The sequence below is a fragment of the Elaeis guineensis genome, chromosome 4 (assembly GCF_000442705.2).
Source record: "Elaeis guineensis isolate ETL-2024a chromosome 4, EG11, whole genome shotgun sequence".
NCBI classification, from domain to species: Eukaryota; Viridiplantae; Streptophyta; class Magnoliopsida; order Arecales; family Arecaceae; genus Elaeis; species Elaeis guineensis.
The window spans coordinates 29976989-29991362 of record NC_025996.2 but is presented as its reverse complement, the minus strand read 5'-3'; the positions used below and the strand labels follow the sequence as shown (position 1 = coordinate 29991362).

Sequence of the window (14374 nt, the reverse complement as noted above, 5' to 3'; positions counted from 1 at the left end):
TATATAGTTCTTAATGTAAATATGTAGCATATGTTGCTTTTGGTTTGTTTGGATTTTGATACTCATGAGCATCGAATTTTGCAAAGAATATGGCTTTGAATTATATTTACTTAACAAGCATAGAAATAAATGGTATCTAAATGGTTGATTGTGGTACTCCAGACTAGCCATGTTATTGATATCCTCCCACAGGCAGCAAATATGGTACTATTGATGCCCTTCGGAAATATGGTACTATTGATGCCCTACCATGGACTGAAAATGCGGTTCTTGTTGATGTCCCACCATGAGCCAGAAATGTGATTGTGGTAGTCCAAAGTGAGAATCTAAATATTATCAGATCCGATATATGCTAATTTAAGATAGTTATTTGATGTGATTTATGTATTTCAGTGTTCATTGTATGGGACATACCGAACGGTATGGGACATACCGTATTGTACCGATACATCGAACCGTCCTTTACCGACACCATCATACCATACCATACCGCACACTAACACTATACTAAGATTTCATCATTGCGGGTCTTATATTGAGACAGCGAACCTTAATGTATTTGCTATGCACATTTTATGATTGTGATATTTTGCGGCAAGAAATTTATATAACTATCACTGATAATTTCTCATTAATTATCATTATATTGGTGTTAGTGTGTGAAAATTCTTGGTAGACTGTAAAGCTCACACCACCTCTTTCTTTTTTTCTTGCAAGGATGCTAGATACTTAGTACTTGGCTATGATTGGGATCATGGGTGACAGGAGCAATAGATAGAGCATCATTGATGCCGGTCAAATGATTGAATTTTGTAATTATACAAATTTTGTTAATTATTATAATTTGAGATCATTATTGTTCACTGATATTAAGATTATAATGAATTTTCAGGCCTTACATATTCTCTTGGGTCTTATCTTAGAGAGTGCGCACGCGTGTCAAATGGTCGACCTAGGCATTAGGTTAGAGGAGTGACAACTTATACATGGCCAAGGAACTTAAAGAAATACCTTCTAACAAGGTTTCAGGAACCGATATTGAGATCCGTACCAGTTCCTGCTTGGTACAGCATGGTACAGTACTGTATCATACCACCCGTATCGATATTAATAAAATCAAAAAAATTTCACCCACCGCCACTAAAAAAAGAAAACCGCGTTGAACCATACTAAACTGGACTCGTATCGCACTGAATCAGACTGAACCGTCTAGTTTCGTGCGGTTCGGGCCCGTACCGTGCCGAACTGACTGGTACAGTCCGATTTGGGCCATATACCGAAAAATTGGTCTGAACCATGTCAGTTTTCCATCGGTACGGTACAATACAAGATGTATCGGCTAGTTCGAGTCGATACAGAATACCATACCTTCTGGCCAGCTTGTTTGTGTGAGGTCCCGCCTTCTTGGTTTGTTACATATGTTATGTACAAGTCCGTTTTAGTCAAAAATCCCTTAGATATATTTTTAGATTGGGAGTGCGAGAATGAAGACGGTTACTTATGAATTAGAACTGCAAAAGAGAAGCAACAATGATTTTCTTATATAAATGCATCCGCATAATCTTCTTCTAATTTTTCTTGCCTATATTTATCTAATATGCTATTAAACTCAATCTATAATTTCCCCTTAACTTATTATCAAAGAACTTCTAATAGAACTTATCATCATACATCTTCCACTTGCTCACATAGATGAGAGACGCAAGTACAATAGAGTTAAGGGCACACTTAAGTGGGAATGGTAGAGGTTGGAGGGTCACAAAAATGTGCTGACCCAGTGCCAACATGATAAATTGTGGATCTAGAGAAGGATATTGTGCTAAATAAAATTGAGAGATAGTGATTTAATCTTATAAAATAATCTTAAGTGGCAAAAAGAAAAGTAATATATGGAATGAATAATGTGTGAATAGAGAACTATATATCAGAAAAATAAAGTTTTACTATACCTTCAAACTGACTATGTCGAACAAAGTTTCATTGTCATGTGCAGACACATAGTTGACCTGACAACGTAACAAGCATCAGCCATATAAAGATCTTTTAATTTTTGACATATTGATATAATTCATTAATAGTGAACAGCATAAAATCCAAATCTTCCCTTAAATCCACTGAGTATAGCTCAATAAAACATTCAAACAGAAGAATTTATTAGATGCCCAAGATGAAGTGTACTATTAGACTCTTCCAGGAAATTATCAACAAGTGCAAACTGGAATTACATCATGCCTTGATGCGAATGGGTGATATCTGCTTGTGTCACTATCCAAGCTAACAATAGAGTACTTATAGTTCTTACTGTTTCCGTGGGGCTTAAAGCATATCCAACTGGCACTCCATCATGAGTCAAAACTTCGGATCCTTTCATCTGTTAACAGAAACCATACCAATAAAACAATCAATATATGGCCCCCTCCACTCTGAGTCAAAGACTTCGGTTGAAAAAAATATCCACAGAATGCAAAATGTACAACGTGGCCATGAAGTTTATTTAGAAACAAGACTTGTGAAGCCCACAAGAAAAAAATCTAGATTGAAAAAAATTCTAATAAATCTACTAAAAATACCTATGGTAAAATAGTAGAAAGATAAAGGCACTCGTCAATAATAAAATATTAGGGTGATGGAATTGATAGCATATACAGTTTATGTGCATAAATCACATTGTCATGCATTGGGGCCACTTGCATCTGACTGGTGCAAGATATATTTGACATACTGCATGCTGATATAACTTTTTACACCCAGCTGTCCTGTTTAGACTCCTGAATAGCATCCAAAAGTAGATCATACTAGTTACTATCTAGGAGTACAAGAGCATAACATTTAGGATTCTTTATTTGTGGGTCACTTTCACCCCACAAAACAACAATACCATCATAGAGAAAGCCACAAAGTGATTTAGGACTTAAATTCTTGGTGGACACACCTAAAAGATCTCAGCAAATTTTGCAGCTTGTTTGTATTTTCTTCAATGTAAAAAAAAAAAAAAAGAGACTTGTGCAGTGCATGTTTTCCATTTTGGAGCTACCGGATCATCATATTGAATCTTCTTAGAAGGGTGCCTGTTCATAAGGTTCTATGAGTTACTATCAGTTCAGGGTCTCCATTCTCTCTCTTCAATCTTTGGCTAATCAAAGCAATGCTTAGTTTGTCTTTTTTTCTGCGACCCTGCTTAGCCAGATGTAAGACCTTTTAGCCAATTACTCAAATCTTGCACATGCTAATAATTTAATATTCAACCTTTCAACCATCTTTTCACTGAATCATCATCAACACTTAGAATTATGCTTTTCTTCATCATAATTGTCTCCCTATCATGTATATTTAGCTCCCTGCATTGAGTGACACTGTCAGTCAACACTCAAGCAGCTACATGTCCACCACATCAGCTCCTTCAGGAGATTCAGATATGTATTTGACTGAATTCTTGTCTATTTCAACATCTTCAATGCAGCACACATAGCTAATGGATGATGACATCAAATGTTATGATATCTTGTGAGTCTTCTGTTTGCCCTATGATTTATCATGCTTACATTGCATATAGGACTTGGTTCTCTCTCCAGACAGTGCAATCACCTGGCCATGAAACATGTAATTCTCCCATCTCTTATCCAAGCATTGATTTTCTACAATTTCGAGGTCATTGGCTTTAATAACTGCATTTCCCCCTTTTTTATAACTATAATTCACCTCCTTAGACTAAAATTATGATATTTTTTTGATCCTCGGAAAGATAAAAGGTCCGATTCTTCCATAGTCCAAGGTTCGCCAAACTAGTACCAAAGGGCATATCAATTGGCGATCAGTTCGGCATAGTATGGGTCCCCACCATGCTGTTCCAGTGTGTACCAAGAAAGGGGGAGGGAGAGCGAGGAGAAAGAGGAAGAGAGAGAGGGAGAAGGAAAAAGGGAGGGAGGGAGAGGAAGGGGAGAAAGAGAGGCCAAGAGAGAGGGAGGGAAGGTTCGGAAGCCCTCATCAGAATAGTGCTCCCCCTTCCTCTCTCACTGCCTCCTCCCTTCCTCCCCCCCCTCCCCCCCCCCCCCGGGTCTCTTCTCCTCCCTCCCCCTTGATTTTGAACCAAGATAATGAAACATGCCGGTAACCAACCAATCCAGTTTAGTACACCCCAAAACGGCTGGTTTGGCATGGTTCAACAGACCTTGTTATAGACTATACAATAATAAACTGAAATCCTAATATCATCTACTATTCACATGTAAAATATAATGCGTGCTAGATATGTAGCTTCGAGCAATAATGCGAGCATCAATTGTGTAGTATCTCATAGCTACAATCTTTGCAAATGCAAGCAAGGATGGGTAACAAACTTGATGCAGGAGAGTCTATGGAATGGGACTTCTAGGGTTTAGGATAGTAGGGTTATTATAAATGTTCACTGAAATTTTTAGTTTAGATTGGTTTTTTTAGTATAAGTAAACCAGACATTAATGTTCTTGAAAGAGAAGGCAATGGATAGCCATTATTTTTACCGAGAGTTAGGAGTCCAGGCCCTAAACTAGTCCCTAAGGGTTTATATGGTTGAATAATCAAAACTAAGCTTGCTGAAATTTCTGTGAGAAATCAATCTACAAGAAAAGAATGAAAAAAAAAAAGCAAATAGATCAAGACTTAGTGGCCTCATACAACAATGAAATTAAGACTCAGACCTAGGATTGCAAGCATCACACTTCTAAGGCTTCACATTATGGAAGAAACAAGAATACATTTTCATTCATATTCTGGAGGAATGATTGGATAACTCAAATACCTTTTTTTTTTTTTTGGAAAGGAAAAGAAGAACCTTAATAGCACTTTTATACTCCCTGAAATATCCTTTAAAATGCATCAGTTACTTTTCATGGTTACTGAAGTGAACAATGATCATTAGTCCATTACAGCATTTTGCTCACCAACTTATCAGTGACTGATGAGGCTTACTAATATTATTATTAAGCCGTGACACATATTGCCTTAGTTTACTGTCTCATATGGCTTTTTGATTATGTAATCTTAGCCACACACACATTACGATCCAACAAAACTAAAACTAAACAGAAGTAAAAGAAAAATAGAACAAATTAAAGAGTTAATTAGATCTATACATGGTGTTGAAGATCAACAGCTCTTGAATGCATCATTCTTCAAATTATAATACATAGATATGTGGAATACATCAACACTTGGATCACTATCAAAGTGCATAGCTTTAGAAATGAAATTTCTACTTAATAATTAAGAGGGAAGTCTACACAGGCATAAAGGGCTTGATCTATATTAAGTGTTAAATTACCTGACCAGATTTTAAGTTTGGTTTCAGCAATCTGTATGGACAAAGATGAATCCATTCATTTCATACATCTTATTTGGTATATCATCTTTCCAAAATATATTCATTAACGTTTATAAATTAATTCTTGGGCTGCTTCACCTCTGAGCATCCACCTCAGCACTAGATGCCCCCCTAGGAGCCCATCTGCCACTTATGGTCTTTTAAAACAATGGCAATGGCTTTATTAAGAGTTAACACGCTCGTCACTTTTCTATAGACTGCACAAACTTACTTTTATGTAAAGATGGCTCCTGTTTGGTCTCTATCATATGGATATTTGGACCATTTTTCTTCATGAAAGCTTAGGAAGACTGCAAATTCTTGGTGGACTCCAACTATAATGAGATTCCTGATTTGCATTATACAATTCTAAAATGCATATCCTAATACATCACAACTTAGCTTTTGGTAGCCAAAGGAGAAGAGATTGGCAAGAGAATGGGATCTTATTTCAGGAACTATAACTTTTATGTTACTTATAATTTGAAATAGCACAAAGAATGTAAGAAAGAGGGATTGGCTGGGGAATGAGTTAGACATTATGATTAATGATCACTATTTTCATGCCAAAGTATCATTTATGGAGGATCTCTCATCCTTTAGTTGGGGCAATGGTACACATCTAAACCTATACCTAGATCATTGATATTTAAAGTGATATTTGTATGTAAACAACATATGATATTCCATAACCAAATGAAATATATTAGTATTGATGGTCACTACTCATGATTATTCCCTGTTAGTGGTTCAGACAGCCCTGCATGCATTTGATTGACAAGAAAGCAAACTCTATTAGAAGTCTCACACAGTCACACTGTCTCACACTTTCAAGTTTCATAGGCAGAGCATAATGTAAAAAGTATCGGGCTCTAATAGGCTTAATAGACCTAAATCAATAGAGTATGTTGTGTATACAAATAATATAGATTATATTATCATGAATAAGTGCATTATTACTTATTGAAGCAATAAAAGTAGGCAATCACACCCCAGCTGTGAAGTTTGTTTGTGTTACATTCATACAACACATTCTCATGTTTCAATTTGGAGAAAGAGAGGACAAAAATGGTTTTTTCTTGTATACCCATATAAATATCTGAAATTATGTGTGTACCCTTGCAATTTTACTATTTATGTGTACACCATTAAAATTTCTTTTTTTGCATGTGTATATCCTCATAAATTATTTCTTTTCACATGTATATCCTCACACACACACACACACACACACACACACATATATATATATATTTTGTGTGTATGCCCTTAATAAGGGAAGATGCGGAACAAGAAATAATTTATAAGGATATATATGCAAATAGTAAATTTGCAAAAATATACATGCAATTTCAAATATTTATAAGGGTATATATGCAAAAAGAAATAATTATAAATGCACAAATAAATTTGCAAGGATATACACACAATTTCATATACTTATAAACGTATACACTATGGTCTGCCATACCACCCCGTATCGCTCAGTATGGACCACACCATACTGTATCAGAAGAAAACTAGTACAAAACTCCACTCCAAGTTGGTACAGACCCTGAATCACCCTGCATCAAAGCGAACCGCCCTATACTAAGCAGCTTACCGACTTGTACCGAAGCGTACCAACCTATATCGAGGTGTACCTAGATAAATATTAAGAAAAATAATTTGAGAGCTATTTTGGTATAGGATGCATACTGTACCATATGGAACAGATAAGGTACCGACACAATATCTGGTACCGAGATTGTGGACTTCACATCCTAACACCCTCCCCACCACCCCCCATGTTCCCAAGAAAAGCAAAGGTTTCAGCAAGGATTGCACAGAAAAAGGAACAAAATAAAGTTTAGCAAGTGAATCCAGGAATATTTAGTGCTTCAGCTCTTACAGCTTTTCCTTCATGATTTGTAAGAACAAAGTCTCTCAAATTAGCTGCTAATCCAACCTGAGACATTAGTAATTAATAATTTCCAGTCAATAATAAATTATAAAAACTAAAATAGATAGCAAACGAGAAATGCAGTCAACAGAATGCAGGAATCATCAGCATAAATATACTCATCATTCCTTTATCCCATACAAAGGACATATAAATCCGATTTACAAATCATTTTCTATCATTACTTCTAGTCAAGGGTTATATCCATTGGCAACACAAGTCACTATAAAGCAATCCTCTCAACCATGGTTTGTCATACCAGTGTGTACAGTCTTGTACTGGTTGTACCGTACCATATTAGTACCAAACCAAGACTTGGTATAGGGCACATATCGAGTCTCAGTATGCAAATGGACCTCCATACCAGCGTACTATCACTGTACCAGCATGGTATCGGTATGAGGTCTAATACCGATATGGCAAACCTTGATCTTAACAATGAAAAAGTTTGTTTGCTTTTTTAATTTTGTTTTGACCACTTTGGCTACAAAAACAAAAAAGAATTGAAAATAAGAATATTGATCAAGGACCAGGGACGTTCCAAATTTATCCAACTACTTGTTTCTTTTAGTCAAATCATCTACCTTCCTCTATCTTAATGGGCTGCTAATCACATGATTGATGCCCAACTAGAGTGAAAATATGGTATACGTCAGACCGAGTGACAGAGCCCTATGTCCCATGGAACTGGACACCCTATGTCCTAGCACTTGGGAGTTGGGAAAATGAATGGCCCATCCAATCCCAATCCAGTTGCCCACTCATCCCATCCCACTAATATTTAACTGGGGCCAAGTTAATCCATCTTTGTATTTTAAGTGGCTGGTCACTTATGCAATACACATGATCAAGGAACTATATTAAACGTTTTCTTGCTTCCTCACAAGACTCATGCTTTCTTCTTTTCTTCAAATCATTTATCTTCTTTAAAGAAGAACTCAAACCCTAAGAATCAAACAACAAGATATAGGGACCTTTTTTTTGCCGCAGAAGCAAGGGAAACCTAGACATTGACATATGATTGAGTCTATGCATATACATACCATAAAAGTTTGTAGACAACTAAATGAATGTGAGATACAAGGTTTTAAATACTAGTGGGTGGTGGGGCTTCTCACCATCCTAGGTGCAAGGACAGGATGAGTCAAGAAATGGACCAAGATGGGATGGACATCAACCATCCTAAGTGATGAGATGCGGGTTTCCATTCTATGGAAAAATCGAGATGGTCTTATCCCACGATATTTAAATCCTTAGCAACAAGGTTTGCTGAACCGATACCGCCGGCCATTTCGACCGGCCGGTGGTACGGTATGGTTTCATACCGTACCGAACCGACGACCCGAACCGGAAGAAAAAAGAGAGAAATAGAGAGAAAAAGAGAGAGAGAAAGAGGAAGAAAAAAAAAAAGAGGGGAAGGAGCCGGCGGGGCCGCTGGACGGCCTCCGACTGGCCGTCGTGGCCGTCGGAGGGCGCCGTCCACGCGCGCAGCGCCGCAAGCGTGAAACAGGGGCATCGCCCCTGTTTCGCAATTTTTTTTAAAAACATGATTTTAAGTGAAGTCGGCAACCGATTTGCCGGCTTCACGATTTTTGTTTTTTTAAAAAAAAATTCTTAAGTCGATAACCCAGTTGCCGACTTCATAAGTTTAAAATTAAAAAAAAAATCGAAACAGACGTCGTCCTCAGGCTGTCGGCGTCGGCTCATCGGCCACCGGGAGCCTCGCAACGGAGGCACCGTCTGTCCGGTAGATTCTCCGCCCCCCCTCCGAGTGCTCTCTCTCTCTTTTTTGCTCTCTTGAAAGTCCTATCGGGCGATACGGGGCTCGAAAGCCCTCCGACGGCCGCAGCCGGCCACCGCCGGCCTCCGGCGGCTCCCGCCTCCCTCACTTCCCTTCCCTCTCTCTCTCTTTCTCACTTTCCATTCTTTATTCTTCGGTACCGCCAGTGTATCGATTTTATCGATCGAATCGTGCCGGTTCCCCGCCGGTCCGGTACAAGATGGGGTGTACCGGCCAGTTCGGCACGGTATGACAAACCTTGCTTAGCAAGATAGGTTTCCAATCTTTATGATTCTCTAGTACCATGCTTGCGCCCAAAACGTGTTTGACTTTTTTCTTCTTAGTAAACAAAGCTTGAATGTATTTGAAAAATGTACCAAGCATTTTCTAAGTAGGAATCTAGTATTATTTCAATTGCTTTTTAAGATGTAAATTTTAAATTTATTATAGATTCTAAGTTGTTTAGCTCGTGCATAAATATGCATGTCCTTGACATTAGCATGAATAGAAAACCACAACTCAAGCACTAAGATAGATTCTCTTGCCTTATTTTTTGCAGAAGAATAGCACGAGGACAAGAAAACATAATCAGAAAATCCAAAATAAGAATTTGGAGGCTAAAATATGGGATACAGAGGGCACCTTTGGTGTATCTATGCACACTCATTGATAACCTTTGTCAGTATGATACTTGCTAACACATGCACTATACCCATCCTTAATTGGTATGAGTGAAATTCAAATCCTACTTGTATTTTATTTGCATGCTTCTTAGTTTTTATAGGATTTTGCCCTAAGAACAACCAAAAAAAGGCATTTGGGCTGCTGAACCTTGTTCGACGGATGTCCAGATTATCAATAAAGAAAGCATAATCCTAATGAACGATTCACAATATAGATATTATAACACAATATCAAGCTAAATGTTCTCAAGCTTTATAGATCAAACATGATAAAAATTTGAGAATGTATAACTTTACTATAAGGCGACATTTGTCAAAGATAGTTAGCATGTAACACCTAAGTTGAGCCAATAATAATAGATGAACTCTATACCTTTCTCCAATTTTGCAAAAGCCATCTTGGGAATTAGACATCAATATTCCCCCCCACATACCTCATCTCTTTAGTTGAAAATATTTATCAAGCTGGTAAATGAATGCTATTGGTGTCTTTCTCGTGAATCAAAGACTGCATATTAAATTCTAATTATCCGAATATATGCACATTATAAAATGATTTATTATTTTGTGAACATTTATTCTTTTACTGCCATCATCTCTTTTACAATTGCTATTTTCTCATGCATCTATATACAAAATGGTTTAATTTTTCTTGAACATCCAACAGTTCATGCAAGCATAAGAGATGTTGACAAAGTTGCAAAAATATCCTCTACTTATTCCATGCCACAACTTCAGGTTTGTCCAAGAAAGCCAGGTGAAGAGCTAGAAAAGAGGAAAGTGAAAAGGACTCAATGTAAGTGCAGTGGCTTTGGAGAATATGTTTCTTGGTTCGTATCACTGTTGAAACTAAACTTCTAAAACTAACCATAAAGATGCTGATCTTTTTATTGGATAAGTACACTTCAACTTTTTGTGTAAGTTTATTCTTGGGCAATATCCATATCTAGCAAGAATTGACAAGCATTTCCCTTAAATTTTAGTTTCAAACATGTAGTTCAAGAACATAAAGTTAGCGAAATTCAACTTTGCAGTCAATGGTACAATGCTGCACTCAAACCATAGGACCCGTTTATCTTTTAATTAGCAAAATTTTAGCTGGAATCTGTTTCTGAGCATTTGCGCTTACAATGAAAGTGAATTTTACATCTAACCAGAAAATATCATGTGCTACATGGCAATTTTTTGGTTGATCTCTTGCAAACAGCAACTTGGTAAACACCCATCGCTGTTTTTCCTCCAACAAGGTGATGATATTTCCTATTTGAAGAAAATTTGTTCACCAATATTAATTTAAAAATGAAGATTTTGTGCCGGTATCAAGATTGAAGGCATTAAGCTAATCCAAAGGCAAGTATAGTACTATTATTTAGTTGAATGCCCCAAATAGAAGGCTGTAACTTGTCATTTATGGCTCTACCACTGACATTTGTTAGCTTACAAAAATTTGATAAGTAAGATTATAATCCCTAGTAAAAAATATGCTACAACTGATGTAAATGTATTAGAGACATGTGCTCATGGTTATCCTTCTACAAGGCATAGTAAACTCTTCTTCCACTGCCAGATAAAGAAATCAGGTTGCTCCTCTGATCTGGAAATCTTGAGTAGTTTTAGAAGAACACATACTTTTTTGTCAAAATGTTCAATATCTGCAAGAACTGGCAGTTTTTCAAAGCAAGAATGGAGAAGTAGAATTATTGGCTTAGCCTCTTACATCAGTAAGCTTTTTTCCTTAATTTTATTACAGTTTAACTGTGTAAGTATGGATACATGAACAACTAATATGTGACTAAAATTCAATTATATTCTGGATCTCTAATCACAAGAAACCATTATGTGAAAATCAACATTAAGGCAAAATTTTTAATCACTTTTTGGTATTGAAAAGCTCAATGTCCTAAATTTATACATTCATCTGTAAAGCAACAATAATGAAATTCACACATGTGGATAAAGGGGACACTGGTAAATAGTCAGCTTAGCATTCTAGGAGGTTATTTGAGATCCAAATATGCCCTGCATTGCTTTATAATTGAAGCATTAGCAGTCTTGAGTATTAGCATTCATGTCAACTATAGCACTAACAAAAGCAGCTAGATATACTTTATGATTAAAAAGTTCCATAGAAACTATAACCTACAGGCTACAAGCAATAAAAGTGAAGGACAATGCTACTTTTTGAATGGTCACATAGAAATTTTGTGCAGGCTATGAATCTTCAATTTTCAAGATCATATGGTAATCACTTTTCTTGGGTCTAGTGCCATACACCAGCAGATGGCATGACCTCATGAAGTTAATGCTTTACAGAAGATCCATATCCTGCATAGAAATTTCTAAGCAAGTTTCCAGAAGAAAGCACAGTTAATATTCAGAAAGTTTACGACTTCAATAATATCAAAGCAAGCAACCTGTATATGGTCTGCTGATGATGAAAGCATTCTGTCTGTGACAGATTTATCACCGTGATCATACCCATTAGGCTACATAAAAAGAAAATCAAGAAATGTTAGGTTTTAAATGATCAAGAAAAAACCTCTCAGATCACTATTTTAGAATTAAATCTGAGCCATTTTCACTAACATGTTGATAATTTTTTTAAAAAAAATCAGTAAAAATGCAATTGTAATTAAAAAAATTACAGCTACCTCCAAAGATAGACCTGTAACAAAGCCTTGTTGAAGTGGATGACCAAATGGTGATCCACCAAGAACTGCATCTCGCATTCGATCATTGAAACTGGTCCAAAAAAGAAAAGTCCAGAAATAAGCAAAAAAAAAGAGAGAAGCCTACAACACACCCAAGGCTTTTATTTGCTGAAATACTGTGAATGTGAAGTACTTTTTTTCATACATGTGCAAGCTTTCATGTCAAATAATCTAATTTTTACTTTTCTGTTTTCACTTTTCAATTGTTTGTAATTCATGCACATAATATGAGCACAAGTTTAAAAGACTATGGCCTAGTTTCTCATATTGAATCTCTTTCAGCTGTACTTCACATGGTGATAAATAACTATCTAGAAAAGAGAAATACTAACTCTGCCCGTTATAAACAGTTATGAGGCCTAAAATCTGAGATGAAAATGAGAAAAACTACTCTATATGTGAGGAGTTGTTCTGGTGTGTACGTGTTGGAGAGATCTAGGGTAGTTAAACAAGGCCAATGAACCTAGATAATAACTTTTGGCTAACCTTCTTGGACGAGGTCCCAGGTGTTTACAAATGCTTATAGAGCAAACACAGCCCATGGCTGGTACGAACTAGGGGATATTACAGCACAAGCCCTTTTGGGGCTGACAACAATCCAATCATGGCATGTAATTGTGTTTGAGATTGGACCTTCAGTTTGGAAAGGACACCAATGCTTATATAGGGAGAGTATGCGAGAACCCATGCATAAGTGCACTTAGTCCCACATGGGTTATGCACTAGGAAGATCATGGATACTTAAACAAGGCCAAGGAACTTCAATAATACTAGCTAGCCTTTTTAGGTGAGGTCTTGGGTTGTTACACTACAATTACCCACAAAATATAATAAGATCACGTTCATAGACACAATGTACTGCACACCATAATGGATTAGCCTTTTTGTCTTTCAGCTGTACTTCACATTGTGATAAAAAACTATCTGGAAAAGACAAATACTAACTCTACCCATTATAAACAGTTGTGAAGGCCTAAAATCTGAGATGAAAATAAGAAAAAGTACTCTATATGTGAGCATTCATTCTGGTGTGCATGTATTGGAGATATCCAGGGTAGTTAAACAAGGCCAATAAACCTAAATAATAACTTTTGGCTAACCTTCTTGGATGAGGTCCCAGGTGTTTACAAATGCTTACAGAGCAAACACAGCCCATGGCTCGTACGAACTAGGGGATATTACAGCACAAGCCCTTTTGGGGCTAACGATGATCCAATCATAGCAGGTAATTATGTTTGAGATTGGTCATTCAGTTTGGAAAGGACACCAATGCTTATATAGGGAGAGTATGTAAGGACCCATGCATATGTGCACTTAGTCCCACATGGGTTATGCACTAGGAAGATCATGGATACTTAAACAAGGCCAAGGAACTTCATTAATATTAGCTAGCTTTTTTAGGTGAGGTCTTGGGTTGTTACACTACAATTACCCACAAAATATAATAAGATCACATTCATAGACACAATGTACTACCCACCATAATGAATTAGTCACTAGTCACTGGCATAATCATCTATACATTGAAGTTCTATTATCTAGAATGGAAACCTAGAATCAGCATTTGTACATATCTGCAATCATAGTTACAAAGGATCTAGAATTTATTGGCCAGTGGCAAGCACTAATTGGCATAGAAGATATTGACAAAATCATTAATAATAGACACCATAAGAAAAAGACAAACTCATCGTGAATGATGGATCCAACATTACGAACACTAAATTAAACTACTTTAGTAGATTCCAAATTTCATTATGAACAATAAACGTTCCATGGGTCACTCACAAAAATATTACAATATTCCCAACAGAATATATTTTGATTAACATTGATAAAAAAGACAACTTCTGCAAAGAAACTTGGGAAACAGAAATCATTGTGGGACATAGTTCTGACTTCAGATAATTCTAATGCCGG

General features: G+C 36.6%; 1 protein-coding gene across 2 annotated transcripts in view; it reads right to left on the bottom strand.

The window, feature by feature from the left end:
- LOC105043173 (pullulanase 1, chloroplastic) overlaps positions 1-14374 on the bottom strand; it is a 71097-nt gene that overhangs the window by 15930 nt on the left and 40793 nt on the right. The window contains exons 17-21 of one of the 2 annotated variants that reach the window (XM_010920617.4): positions 12395-12485; positions 12158-12229; positions 7230-7286; positions 2303-2371; positions 1950-2006 (exon numbers count right to left, since the gene is read on the bottom strand). In XM_010920617.4, coding sequence (XP_010918919.1) covers positions 1950-2006; positions 2303-2371; positions 7230-7286; positions 12158-12229; positions 12395-12485 — 346 coding nt within the window. The remainder of the gene's footprint in view (positions 1-1949; positions 2007-2302; positions 2372-7229; positions 7287-12157; positions 12230-12394; positions 12486-14374) is intronic. The other variant, XM_073256123.1, reaches the window with a different exon arrangement.